The 13,180-nt window shown below is 41.9% G+C and overlaps 1 protein-coding gene across 1 annotated transcript in view; it reads right to left on the reverse strand.

Moving 5' to 3' along the window:
• Positions 1-4,122: 4,122 nt before the first annotated feature.
• The window catches only part of LOC124276110 (kelch-like protein 14), a 32,703-nt gene continuing 23,645 nt past the window's right edge, over positions 4,123-13,180 (reverse strand). The window contains exons 3-5 of the mRNA XM_046711768.1: positions 7,138-7,256; positions 6,372-6,530; positions 4,123-5,662 (exon numbers count right to left, since the gene is read on the reverse strand). Of these exons, the coding sequence (XP_046567724.1) occupies positions 5,442-5,662; positions 6,372-6,530; positions 7,138-7,256 (499 nt within the window). The 3' untranslated portion in view covers positions 4,123-5,441. The remainder of the gene's footprint in view (positions 5,663-6,371; positions 6,531-7,137; positions 7,257-13,180) is intronic.

Consider the following 13,180-nt stretch of genomic DNA (forward strand, 5'->3'; position numbering starts at 1 on the left):
AGACGAAATGACTATCTATAGACAGTTATTAATCCTGGTTTTAGTGCCGTATTAAGTTTCGAGGATAACCATGCGCCTTTGACTGTCTATATAACCCACTCCCATGCATGGTCTCGTGGACATTGATACAACATTGTTTTGACGTGGCGACTCGAGCTGGTTATCAGATCATGAAGGTTACACAAAACCAAATGTTTTCATAGTAACGTAATGATGTCTGGAAAAATCACCAGATAGTAATTGATATGGCGTAGTATAATCTGTATGGCTATGTGGTAAATATGTTGCCGGACTCAAGAAAGCTTGAACTTTCGCAAAAACGGGTTTCAGAGTCGCCGACTTCAGGTCCAAAGCAAAACGACGAGACCCGTATCATGTACATAATCATCGAATACCATTTGTTTCATTTAGCCACCATCGACACTAAGTTTTATTTACGAAAAAAATGGAAATTTATCGTTTTTGTGTTTAAACAAAAGAAACGTTGCAATGGTATTGACAATTCTATTGCAGATCAAGGTAGATCCAGAAATCTTTAGATTGGATAGGGGGCTCGATTTTTTTGATTTTTTTTTAATTAGACAAGAATGTATTTTGGCGACTGTCGAGGCACCCTTTTCGGGGACGAATCGAAAATACCCAATACTCCGTGGATTTGGTGAGGTGAGGTGAAATTGGGTTTAAACGTCGTGCTTTAATATTTCGCTCATATGACGACGTGCATGCGTGTGTATGTGTATGTGCGGTTGCTTGTACTAGCCCAGACTTAAGCTGGTTTTATAGTGCTAGCCCACTGAGATACCATGCCGCAGTGAAGCATGAATACCCCACTCAGACACATTATACTGACTCCGAGCCGACCAGTCCTTGTTGTACCCATTAATGCCGAGCGCCAGGCAGGGACCAACAAGTACCATATTTTAACGTCTTTTGGTATGACGCGGTCGGGGATCGAACCCGCGACCTTCCGCTCTCCGGGCGAACGCTCTAACCACTACACCACGGAGACGGTCTCGTGGATTTGGTGGACACAGTGCTTGACCGGACTGGTTTTGAGTCTGACGACTGGATCGTTACAAAATGTTTTGGATAAAGCTCAGGCCTACCATTAAAACAGTGAAAACGGCAACAAAAGACTATGAAACTGCAACATTTTTGTATCAGCGAACTTTGACCTCTACTGCCCATGCGCATTACTATCCGCGCTTCTTTCAAATATCCGAGCAGCCTTGAATCGCCTCGCGTAGAAAAAGTATTGAATATTCGAAATAATTGCTGTCAATCATTTCATACGAATGGAAAGTAAACTAAACAAGTGTGCACACAAGCTAGAAAATGTCAACATGCGGTCAAGACTTCCTCTTCCATGTGCGCATGCGCATATATCGAAGTTGCCGGCTCATGGGAAGACGTTCAAGATGGTTATATGACCTGGCACTATACTTGTAGGGGATGAAACAAGGTCTTGTCGGCTCAGGGTCAACATGACGTGTCTTAGTTGGGAATCCGTGTTCAATCTGTTGCATGGTGTCTCGGTGGACAAGCACTGTATATATACGGGGAATGTCCGAACTATAGACATGGCACTCTCCGTGAATTGTCTTCATCAACCCATGCTTGTCGTAAGAGGCGTCTATGATCTAACGGGATCGGGTGGTAGGACTGGCTGATTTGGTTAACACATGTCATCGTGTCCAAATTGCGTAGATCGATGCTCATACAGTTGATCACTGGGTTGTCTTGTCCATGCAGACTCGATTATTTACAGACCGCTGGCATATAGCTGGAATATTGCTGAGTGCGGCGTTATACAACACACCCACCAACCAACAGGCATGTCACTTTCTAAGATGCCTAGCGGTTAGAACAATCGCAAAAAACAAACATTATCAGACATTCTAATTCAACTTAGTATGTAACACGAGTTCTGATTGGTCAATGCTATAAATTTCCGACCGTATAATCAGCATATACGGTCGCAATTTGAAAACCGATTCACCGAAACCTTTGAAAGTATCCCTACACTATTGGGGTAATGCTGTTTCTCAGGACATTGTCATTTGCAGAAGCCATTGGTCAATTAACTCCCCTATCCAGCTAAAATGGGTGGAATTTGTGTTAAAAAAGACAAAACAGTATCATAAATTTAATTTTAAGTTCAAACAACTTACTCGCAACGGGCTGTTGACCCAACACTGTTAGATCATGAAACAAGGTTTATGACGTCATTATGGAGCGTGACGTCACCTGCTATGACGTCATTTGACAACAACTGATAATGGCCCGTAGTTGAGGAATCAGCGGGCCGCTCATTTCTGTAACTAGAGGGCGGTTTCATCATAATACCGTCCATTTTATCTATAATACTATGATCTATTCATCATTGTCAAATTTAGTCTGTGTGCACATAATAAACGTGTGTAGTTAGAAAAGGGAACTACTTTCTCTGGCGATGGTGTAAGTTGAAGGAGTGATATGATTAACCTTTGACCTAGAGGAACTTTGACCTGGTTTAAATAATGAATTTCTTTCACGAAAAAACAGCGTAAAACGAGTTGAATTAGAATGGGGATAACTGTACTGTGTTTGACGAATTAGCCGCAAATTTAACGTTATATCGGCTCCGCTTACGCGTCTCCGATATAACTAAATTTGCGGCTATATAACCACCGGTATACGTCCCCAATTCGTCAAACACAGTACAGTTATCCCCTAAATAAAGGTATAGTTCTTTGATGACGTAACAATTGAATGACGTTAGCCCGTCACTGCGCCATTCTAGTGTGCCCCCTTGTAATCGAACCATTTTTACATTACGTCACAATGTAAGCGACGTCACGATGCATGTCAGTTGTCATCGCCTCGTACGGCCTCCTACAGTAAACTACTCCGTTGCATCCCGTTTCTTGGTTTGCAGTTGCTTCACGCAGCTAACATCACTGGTGGAAACATTACGTTTATGTTTTACGACGGTTAAAATGTGTCAATTCGACTCACAAGTTTTCAGCGACACGGTAACGTTCACAATGTTTACATTCCCACAATGCAATCGTGGAATGTCGCTTGACTACTCAGCTGGATGTACTGATCTAAACTTACGTTGGTAGTAGAAATGCGACGTTCATATTGCCCCATATGGTTTACGTTAATGACAGATGTAATTAAAATAATTCAGAGAAGATATTTAATCCGAACGTAAACCGTCATCAAACTGTTATCATTTGTTTTTTTCTGGTAACGTTCGTCTTAACGTAGGGGGCAGACACATCAATAGAACAGCGCACCAGTTAGCCCTGTGCGAGGATTTTTAATTTAGGTCACCGACACCGTCGTTTGTTTTCTGCCTTAAATTAATCGTAATTATGCTTAGAAAGTATTAAATTTGGCATCTTAGATAAGAAATACAGTTCGCTCTACCACCATGTATAGTGTAATAAAGCACACTTTCGCCCTGAACTATTATAACGTTAAAGCACTCGGACGCAAGCGTCCTCGCACTTTAACTATAATAGTTCAGGGCGAAAGTGTGTTTTATTACACTATACATGGTGGTAGAGCGAACTGTATTTCTTAAATAGAAGTGGAGTAATCTTCAGCCTGACGTTAAACCTAATTTCCTCTAGCCTATAAAGGTGAACCAGGAGCCCAGACCCGATTGCTGGAATGTAGTTGGGGTATTGCTTACAACGGCGTAAAACGACATTCACTCCGTCATTTGCTGTTTTGATCGCATTTCAGTGATCTGCCACATTCAATCACTCGTTAGGGAGGGCTGTGGATTACAAAATCAAATCTTATTTGCTTTCATATAGTGTTTATCGTATGATCAATATTACCCATAGTGTTAGTGTTCAGTTTACAGTTAGCTTAGATCTCCTTCACTTACTGTCCTTGCAAAAACTCCTGAAAATGGACACTATACGAAATCCACTGGGATATCCTTTTAGTGGCTGAAAGAGGTGAAGCAGATGAGACTTACTCATCTATAAAACATGGCAGGGCCAGTGTTTAGTCAGGTTAGCATTGCTGAGTCACTGATTACCAATGGCATATAGTCAATATTTCATCGTAACATATGACCAACTTTATTTACAGAATATTGTTAACATGTTATATATTTGTACAACAGCCATTCACAAAAACGGGCGTTTCCAGAATCGTGTGAGCAGCATTCAGTTAAAACAAGCTATGCGCCGCTCAACTTGTACCAAAAGCATCATAGATTTCGGATTAGTATCAAATGTAGTACCCGAAATGAAATTATATATATACGGTCAAATTTCTAGACAAGGACCATCATGTCTCTTAAAAGGAGAGTAGTAAGGACGCTACAGTTGAGGTGATGAGAATGGTAGGGGTGATATTTGAAATTCAGAAATATGCTTTAGGGTAGGGTGTTAATAATGGATATATACTCCATGTAGATGTCGGATAGGACAAGGGGAGCGGTACATTGTTACGGTTTCACAGCTGGTGACACGTCATCACGCACATAAACATCACGTCAAAATGTGGTATAAACACAGATATCACAGGTAACTGACCCACCAGTACTTGGGGAAGACCACAATGTGTCTAATCACAGTATATTTGGTCACGCATGAAATATTATTTATCACAGGATGTTTCCTAAATTTATCACAGAATGTTTCCTAAATTTATCACAGGAATGTTTCCTAAATTTATCCCGACATGTTTCCTAAATTGTCCTCCTTTAAGCGACACTACCCCTAAACCGACTTCTTGTTCAATGTTTTGACAGCTTTATGTGCTCTTGTTACGATTAGCATATATCTGTCACATATTCTCAAATTTTCACTTGCTAACGAGAAACAAGACCTCACATCTTGTGCATACTGATGGAAAAATCTGCATCGCATAGCTAATTATAGTTGTTTGATGCAAATGCTCTTATCATCTATTTATATTTATTTTTAAATAGCACTGACTGTTAAGTTACCGTGTGACGTGTTCCTTACATTGCCAAAGTATACATCGTTTTCTTAGGAGTTATTACGTAATGTTACACCAAGTATTACACTAATCATTTAACTGTTCCCATTTCTTTCTTTATCGGTATATATCCAACTTGAAGCATCTTTTCAAACAAAGCCAAAAACACGTGACCCGTCCTAATGGGAATCCATATCTGCAGTGAAACCTTGAGTGTAATAAAACCGTGACTCGAGAAACGCAAAACAGCAACGTGGTCGTAAAATAAGCAGCATCTGAAATGAGACGACTACCTTTAATCATCACTACCCCGTATGAATGGACCAATAATGTCCATAGTAAACAGTTGTAATGTACATTTCACCAGTTTTATCTCCCTGAAACATTCAATGTTATCACAGCGAGTCAGGTCAAACGTTACGCATCCGTCAGTCACACATCCGCGTTTTTCGCCGATGCGCCTGAGTAATTGGTTTCAGGAAATGACGTCACCACAGCACCCATTTGTTACAGATGTACTTGTCGAGGAAGGTGAAGCTCGTATTGTGTACGGGGATGCTGAGGCGACAGAGTTCCACGTTGGTGAAGTTGCCAGGAGGAAGGGAGAACGTCTCGTGCCATCGCCGTGAATGTGAGTCGTACATGGCAACCCGGGAAACATGACTGGCTGCAGAGTGACTGAAACCCCCGAATACCCAGATGTTCTTCCCTGAAAATAAACGTCCACAACTTAATATAGTTTGTTTGTTTGTTGTTTAACGCCGCACTCAGCAATATTCCAGCTATATGACGGCGGTATGTAAATAATCGAGTCGGAACCAGACAATTCAGTGATCAACAGCATGAGCATCGATCTACGCAATTGGGATACGATGACATTATTTTTGACAACTTAAATAGAGTGATGTTTTAATGAATGTATGCAGTATATCCAATGTGTCAAATCCGCTAAACAAACCCAGTGAGGTAGATCAGGTATATATTTGTACATGAGCGTTTCCGGTTTTCAAACATGAAATGGGAAAAGATTACACGAGTTGTGAGTTCCCGAGCGTTCACAGTTTTATATTCACCATCATCATAGGATCCCTAGCCAATAGATGAGAAAGTGAATATAAATTAAAAGCCATCCGTATTCTATAGAAACTAAAACAAATCTACAAAAGGAAAGTATATACAGTCATGATTGAAGGTGGATAAAACTAACACAAGCAAGATAGGGTCACTTGATCATGTTGAGGGTTGGTGTTATCACATCTAAAAGGATCGTGACTCACATACTTTCATACTGACTTACGAAAGTTTCAAAAACTGGTGTAGTTTTAAAGAGCAGTCCTTGCACTACGGCTTTTGACTAACTCTATACGATGTCCGTGCGTGCGTGCGTGAGTCACTCTACCTAAGTGCATATTCCTTACCAAGCGCTACGGCTCCAGCGTACGTCCTGGTGTGAGGGAGAGGGGCGTGGCTGAGCTCCCAGGGTGGTCCCCGGCGTGCATCGGGTTCCTGCATCAGGCTGTATTGGCAGACCGAGCCCTCGTCCTTCTCCATAAACGTCTCATGGTCGAAACTACGTCCTGGAATAGGAACTCAGACTAGGACCATAGCATAACGCTGCAGTTTGAACAGTTCACCTGTATCACATCACCAGAACATCAGAAACAGGGAGACCGGTGGTTGATAGTGTGAGCATCCATGTATTCTCACAAAACGTTCATTCATTGCATTGTAATCGCATCGGGTCGGTGGGGTAGCCTAGTCGTTAAAGCGTTCGCTCGTCACGCCGAAGATACGGGTTCTATTCCCCACATGGGTACAGTGTGAAGCCCATTTATGGTGTCCCCCGCCGCGATATTGCTGGAATATTGCTAAAAGCGGCGTAAAACCATACTTGCTCACTCACTGTAATCACATCGTTCTACGCTCAATAGAAAGCATACACCTCATTTAGCGCGTCGTAACCAGTGGTGTTCATTCGACATATCAGAAGATGTATATTACTTAAACTACGTTTATAACGAATTGGCGGATTTATTTAACTGTTTTCCCCGACAACTTACTGTCAGCTTCAGCCGAAATGCATAAACCGAACTATGGTTAAAACTAACATTATCGGCCCCTTCGAGTTCGTTATAACCGTATAATCGCATCTGTGTGACACTTCCAATGTCGCGATCCCCCTACCTCCAAGTATGAAGATCGCGGAACCATTGACCGGCACCATGTTATGTTTCTCTCTCTCCTTGGGCATAGCGAGACCCTCCGACACCTCCGACCAAACGTCGTCATCAGAGTTGTACATCCTACAACATATACAAGACAATGTTTGTTAGGGTCAGGGTTGTACAACCTTCAACATATACAGGATAATACTTCTGTTAGACTGAGTCTCATCCGGGATTCGAACCCCCACTCTAAGAGTAAAGCACTTAATCGCCAGCACACAAAGTCAGCGATCTAACGCACTCAGCCTCCGTGGCTTCTTTTGTGGCTGGGTGGGTTAGAGCGCTGACTTTGTGTGCTGGCGATAAAAGTACTGTCTCGAATTTGTAATTTTATGAGAAAGTGTATTCCCAAAGATAACATGTCACATTTGACCACTTTCTAAATGGCATTGTGTATTCATATATTGTCAGGGTCGTACATCCTACAATTAACATATACAGGACAATGTTTTTTAGGGATATTGTCGTATGCCCCAAAACTACAAGCCAAAGTTTGTAAGGGGATTAATAGAAATATATTTCGTTTCAACTCAACCAAATTCGCTATGATAGCGTTTGGATTCATGTGCTTGGGCAGGGCCCCGTTGTACAAAGCGATCTTAGCGCTTCAATTGCCGCAGCGTAAGTAGGTGAGTTACGATCATCTTAGGAGCGCTCTTTGGAACGGGACCCAGACCAAACATGTACGTTGTTCGTGAGAGTCGACAAAGGAAGACCGTGAGCTGACTAAGTGTCGACAAGCAGATGACATTGTCATCGCACCTCAAAGTAATCGTAGTGTGCTATCATCTATGAGTGAACTTCGACTGCAATCACCATTTGTTAATTACTATTTGAATCATAATTCGCGGACTGTTCCATGCAACAGGACCAAATTGAGACCCTGCAAATACGTCTTCAACTGTCTCGCATGCAGAAGACTCGGCTTCGATTCCCCACATGGGTATTATGTGTGAAGCCCATTTTTGCTGTCCGCCGCCGTCATATTGCTGGAATTTTGCTAAAAGCGGCGCAAAACAAAATTCACTCACTCACTCACTTAGACATACCGTTGCGGTGGTATGGAAATTACCAATACATGTCAGCTTCTCGAGGAAACATTTTGGTTACGACAAGGTTTTACACAGAGATGAATAAAGTCTTCAGCGGAAAATCCCAGGAAGGTCGGTCTAAACATGAATTTCCTTTCCAAGTTGTTGGCAGTTCCACGGCCGCTTTTTGATGTTTGAAAGTGTATTTGATTTGTCCACTTCTTAGCTGTCAAATATCCGCACTGTATTACTCGCCGCCTGAGATGAGCCAGATATCAGTCATTGATCATAACTACATTAACTTAAAAGCGAACGGTTAAAACGAAATATAGCGTTAGAGAACACAACTCCTAATAAACGCAAGGAAATCGGTGCGTGTCGGGAAGTATCATCTGTTGACAGTTCAGAACTGGATTGAAAGAGACAAATTAAACTCCTTCCCTGGCCAAACACGACATCATTAGTTACGTATGAGATATGTGGAGAAGAGGTATGACTCACGCCCGGCCCTGTCACGGAGCTTTGAAGTGACATGGTCCTCATTGCACAGAAGTCCTCCCTTTCATAACGGCTTATGCCGGATTACTGTGATTTTTTACAAACTAAGAGTGACTCTCCCCAAAGCCCGTTGGCCTTAAAGATGAATGCGTTTTGTGCCCGTATTGTAGTGTCGTTGAAGTGCATGTATTACTCTGACTGATAAATGTCGAGTTTCCTTGGCTGCCGACATTTCTCAGCACCGATCCATCGATTCCTGGCACTACAGGTGGTTGTTTAATAGCTCCAACATCGGCATTGAAGGATTCTTCTGTCCGGTCTCATGCTGAAATGAGCCCTACAGTCATAGCCTTAATAGGAATATCGATCTGTCAGAAAAATCGATGACAAAGTGCTTTCCAATAGCCCGTTGGTTTTTCGAGTTTTCTATTAGTCTTATCATTGGGTTACGGGTCGTATTGAGGTTTGGCAGTCCTATTTAGTAGAAGGCAATGATTTGTCCGTCAGTCGAATTATCTGAAGATAAGGCACGTGGCATTTATGCCTGGGTTTGGCTTTAATTCCCCGGATTACTTTGATGAAGACCCTCTTGGAGAGAAATGAGTAATAAATTCTTTGTATAAACAGTCTTGAGGAAATGTTGGCAATAAGACCTCTTGCTATCAGACGCCAGCATGCTTGGGGATCCAGCGCGGATCAAATGGCTGTCATCCCGGAGTAAAGACTCTGAAATACCCCTTTCCTGTAGGGTTAGATCTACACTATATTGTACGGATAAAAAGTATTTACATAGTATTAAGAGGTACAAGCTGAATGACAACGTAGGGAACCTAGAAGTGTGACACTGCTTAAAGATTCATGTAGGGCATCTTGAGTGAGTGAGTCAGTCAGTCGGTGAGTGAGTGAACGTATGTCGAGCTCAATTCCTTGCATAAATCAATAGACGTATAGATAGTCAGGTACAAATCGATACAGTTTGGAGTCTAAGTACTAAGTACTGGGGGGACAAGGCTCCATTTGTGATTGAAATTATTTATTTTATCATTTTTTGTTGATGGATGATTTTCCACAAAGAATCTTTGTTTTAGAGTTTTTATATATAAAGTTAGATTTAGAAGCATATTTTTAAAAAGCATATGTCAATATGTCTTTTGAAGACGTGAACTTATCGGTGCCAGTCCGTGGACTCGTAGCTAACAGCGTCAAAATTACTGATGCGGCATTAAGCAATATTAGTCACTCTTTACGTGTACTAACCTAAGAAAGACGTACACTGAGCTACTGTCGGTACGTATACTGACCTTAGATAGGCGTAACTTGTATTGACCAAAGACAAACGTGCACTTTGGACGTAAAATTAAGTAAGGGTTTCTTGAGTTGAACTAAGATGTACACTAAGCGAACTTTCGTCGACCAAGAACACGTGTATATTAGCAGGCTGAGAGTACTTTCATCGTTAGTCCGCTGTGAGTACTTTTATCGTAAGGTAGTCCGCTGTGAGTACTTTTATTGTAAGGTAGCGCGCAGTGAGTACTTTTATTGTAAGGTAGCGCGCAGTGAGTACTTTTATCGTAAGGTAGCGCGCTGTGAGTACTTTTATCGTAAGGTAGTCCGCTGTGAGTACTTTTATCGTAAGGTAGTCCGCTGTGAGTACCGTAAGGTAGTCCTGTGAGTACTGTGAGTACTTTTTATCGTAAGGTAGTCCGCTGTGAGTACTTTTATCGTAAGGTCGCGCGCTAGTCCGCTGTGAGTACTTTTATCGTAATCTTAAGGTTTAGTCCGCTGTGAGTACTTTTATTGTCGTAAGGTAGTCCGCTGTGACTTGTATCGTAAGGTAGCGAGCTGTGAGCTTTTATCGTAAGGTAGCGCGCTGTGAGTACCTTTATCGTGGTAGCGCGCTGTGAGTTCTTTTATCGTAAGGTTCCGCCGTGAGTGCTTTTATCGTAAGGTAGTCCGCCGTGAGTACTTTTATAAGGTTGTGAGTACTTTTATCGTAAGCTAGTCCGCTGTGAGTACTTTTATCGTAAGGTAGTCCGCTGTGAGTACTTTTATCTTAAGGTATACTTTTATCGTAAGGTAGTCCGCTGTGAGTACTTTTATCGTAAGGTAGTCCGCCGTGAGTACTTTTATCGTAAGGTTGCGCGCTGTGAGTACTTTTATCGTAAGGTAGCGCGCTGTGAGTACTTTTATCGTAAGATAGTCCGCCGTGAGTACTTTTATCGTAAGGTAGCGCGCTGTGAGTACTTTTATCGTAAGGTAGCGCGCTGTGAGTACTTTTATCGTAAGGTCGGCGCTGTGAGTACTTTTATCGTAAGGTAGTCGCGCTGTGAGTACTTTTATCGTAAGGTAGCGCGCTGTGAGTACTTGTATCGTAAGGTAGCACGCTGTGAGTACTTTTATCGTAAGATAGTCCGCTGTGAGTACTTTTATCGTGAGGTAGTATGCTGTGAGTACTTTTATTGTAAGGTAGTCCGCCGTGAGTACCTTTATCGTAAGGTTGCGCGCTGTGAGTACTTTTATCGTAAGGTAGTCCGCTGTGAGTACTTTTATCGTAAGGTAGTCCGCTGTGAGTACTTTTATCGTAAGGTAGTGCGCTGTGAGTACTTTTATTGTAAGGTAGCGCGCTGTGAGTACTTTTATCGTAAGGTAGTCCGCTGTGAGTACCTTTATCGTGAGTACTTTTTATCGTAAGGTAGCGCGCTGTGAGTACTTTTATCGTAAGGTAGTGCGCTGTGAGTACTTTTATCGTAAGGTAGTCCGCTGTGAGTACTTTTATCGTAAGGTAGTCCGCTGTGAGTACTTTTATCGTAAGGTAGCGCGCTGTGAGTACTTTTATCGTAAGGTAGTCCGCGCTGTGAGTACTTTTATCGTAAGGTAGCGCGCTGTGAGTACTTTTATCGTAAGGTAGTCCACTGTGAGTACTTTTATCGTAAGGTAGTGTGCTGTGAGTACTTGTATCGTAAGGTAGTCCGCTGTGAGTACCTTTATCGTAAGGTTGCGCGCTGTGAGTACTTTTATCGTAAGGTAGCGCGCTGTGAGTACTTTTATCGTAAGGTAGTCCGCTGTGAGTACTTTTATCGTAAGGTAGTCCGCTGTGAGTACTTTTATCGTAAGGTAGTCCACTGTGAGTACTTTTATCGTAAGGTAGCGCGCTGTGGCGTACTGTAAGTAATTTCGTCGTAAAGTACTCGGCTATGAGTACGTTTAACGTAAGATACTCCGCTGTGAGTACCGTCATTGTAAGGTAGCGCGTGAGGTCAGGGCGTTGTGCGCTGGGAAATAGGTTGACAATAATACATGTTGAGAGAACATTCTAGGCTGACCTTGAGTGCTTGACGACGGCGGCGACGGCTGCGATGACGACGACGACGATGACACTAGCACAATTGATATGATAAAGATGATAGTGAGGCATGTAAAGCTCTGTATATAAATTCATGCAATAACAGACATTTTCATTAATTACGTGTTTGTTACACAAAATGGTGTATTTTTTAAACCCTTGACTTCTGTATAGTTCAAGACTTCCCCCTTCTACAGCTCCTGACGCTTTCCAAAAGTCATGCTCCGCAAACATAATTACAATCAGGTGAGCTGTAAGGAGCCGTGCCGTTGGCAGGTTGTTTCCAAAATATGGATTAACCTTTAACCGAATTGAAGAAACATGCGGAACAATGGAACAAAAAACGGAAAGTGAGCGACGGCTAATAGTTTCCAAATGTTTGCACTGTGTTCAGATCAATCTGCCGAACATAGTGAAGAAGAGGGTTTGAGGGGATAGCGAGATAAGCTTAGAGGCGGTCAAGTGGACTTCATCCTTTGCCTGATTTGTTTTCTTCATATTGACGATTAAAGCTGGCCGGTAGTTTTGTAATAACTGACAGTGGGTTTATTTTTTAAGAAAGCCTTCAATTATTTCTCGTTGACTGAACAGGGTGCAAAAGAGGTTTTCATTCAGAGAAATTTCCCGAATCAATCCCGCACAAGCACACGACAATAAACTTATTGTGCTGAAACCTTCTTTCTCGGGCCTATTGTGCGATTTCGGCTTTACACTGTGTGTTGGGGAAGTAATTAACTGAGAAAGTCGTTTACCAAAAGAAGAAAAATAATTCGAAGGCGGTCCAAACTGAAAAAAGGGTATTTGAACGGTAACAACAGGACCAACGTTGTATTTGATTTGTTTGTAGCGGATTTTCACAAATAAATGTCATGATTGTTTGGTTGGTTTTTTTGTTTTTTTTTTGTCGAGTCAAACATTGCACTATATTCGGCTAATGCTATTCCTTTTCGTGCGACTTCGGAAATGAGCTGACACTGATAATTCTATACATTTGTAATTCCATTATTACGATGAAATAACTGATAAAGTATATTTTCGAAATATTAATATGGCTTTACAACCATTGTCATTAACGTACACTGCTTGTGTGTTTTTATGGCTTTCATACTTTTTTTTTCTTACTTTTTTAT

Source organism: Haliotis rubra, unplaced genomic scaffold, assembly GCF_003918875.1.
Source record: "Haliotis rubra isolate DU_JTF1 unplaced genomic scaffold, ASM391887v1 Scf206, whole genome shotgun sequence".
In the NCBI taxonomy this organism is placed as follows: domain Eukaryota; kingdom Metazoa; phylum Mollusca; class Gastropoda; order Lepetellida; family Haliotidae; genus Haliotis; species Haliotis rubra.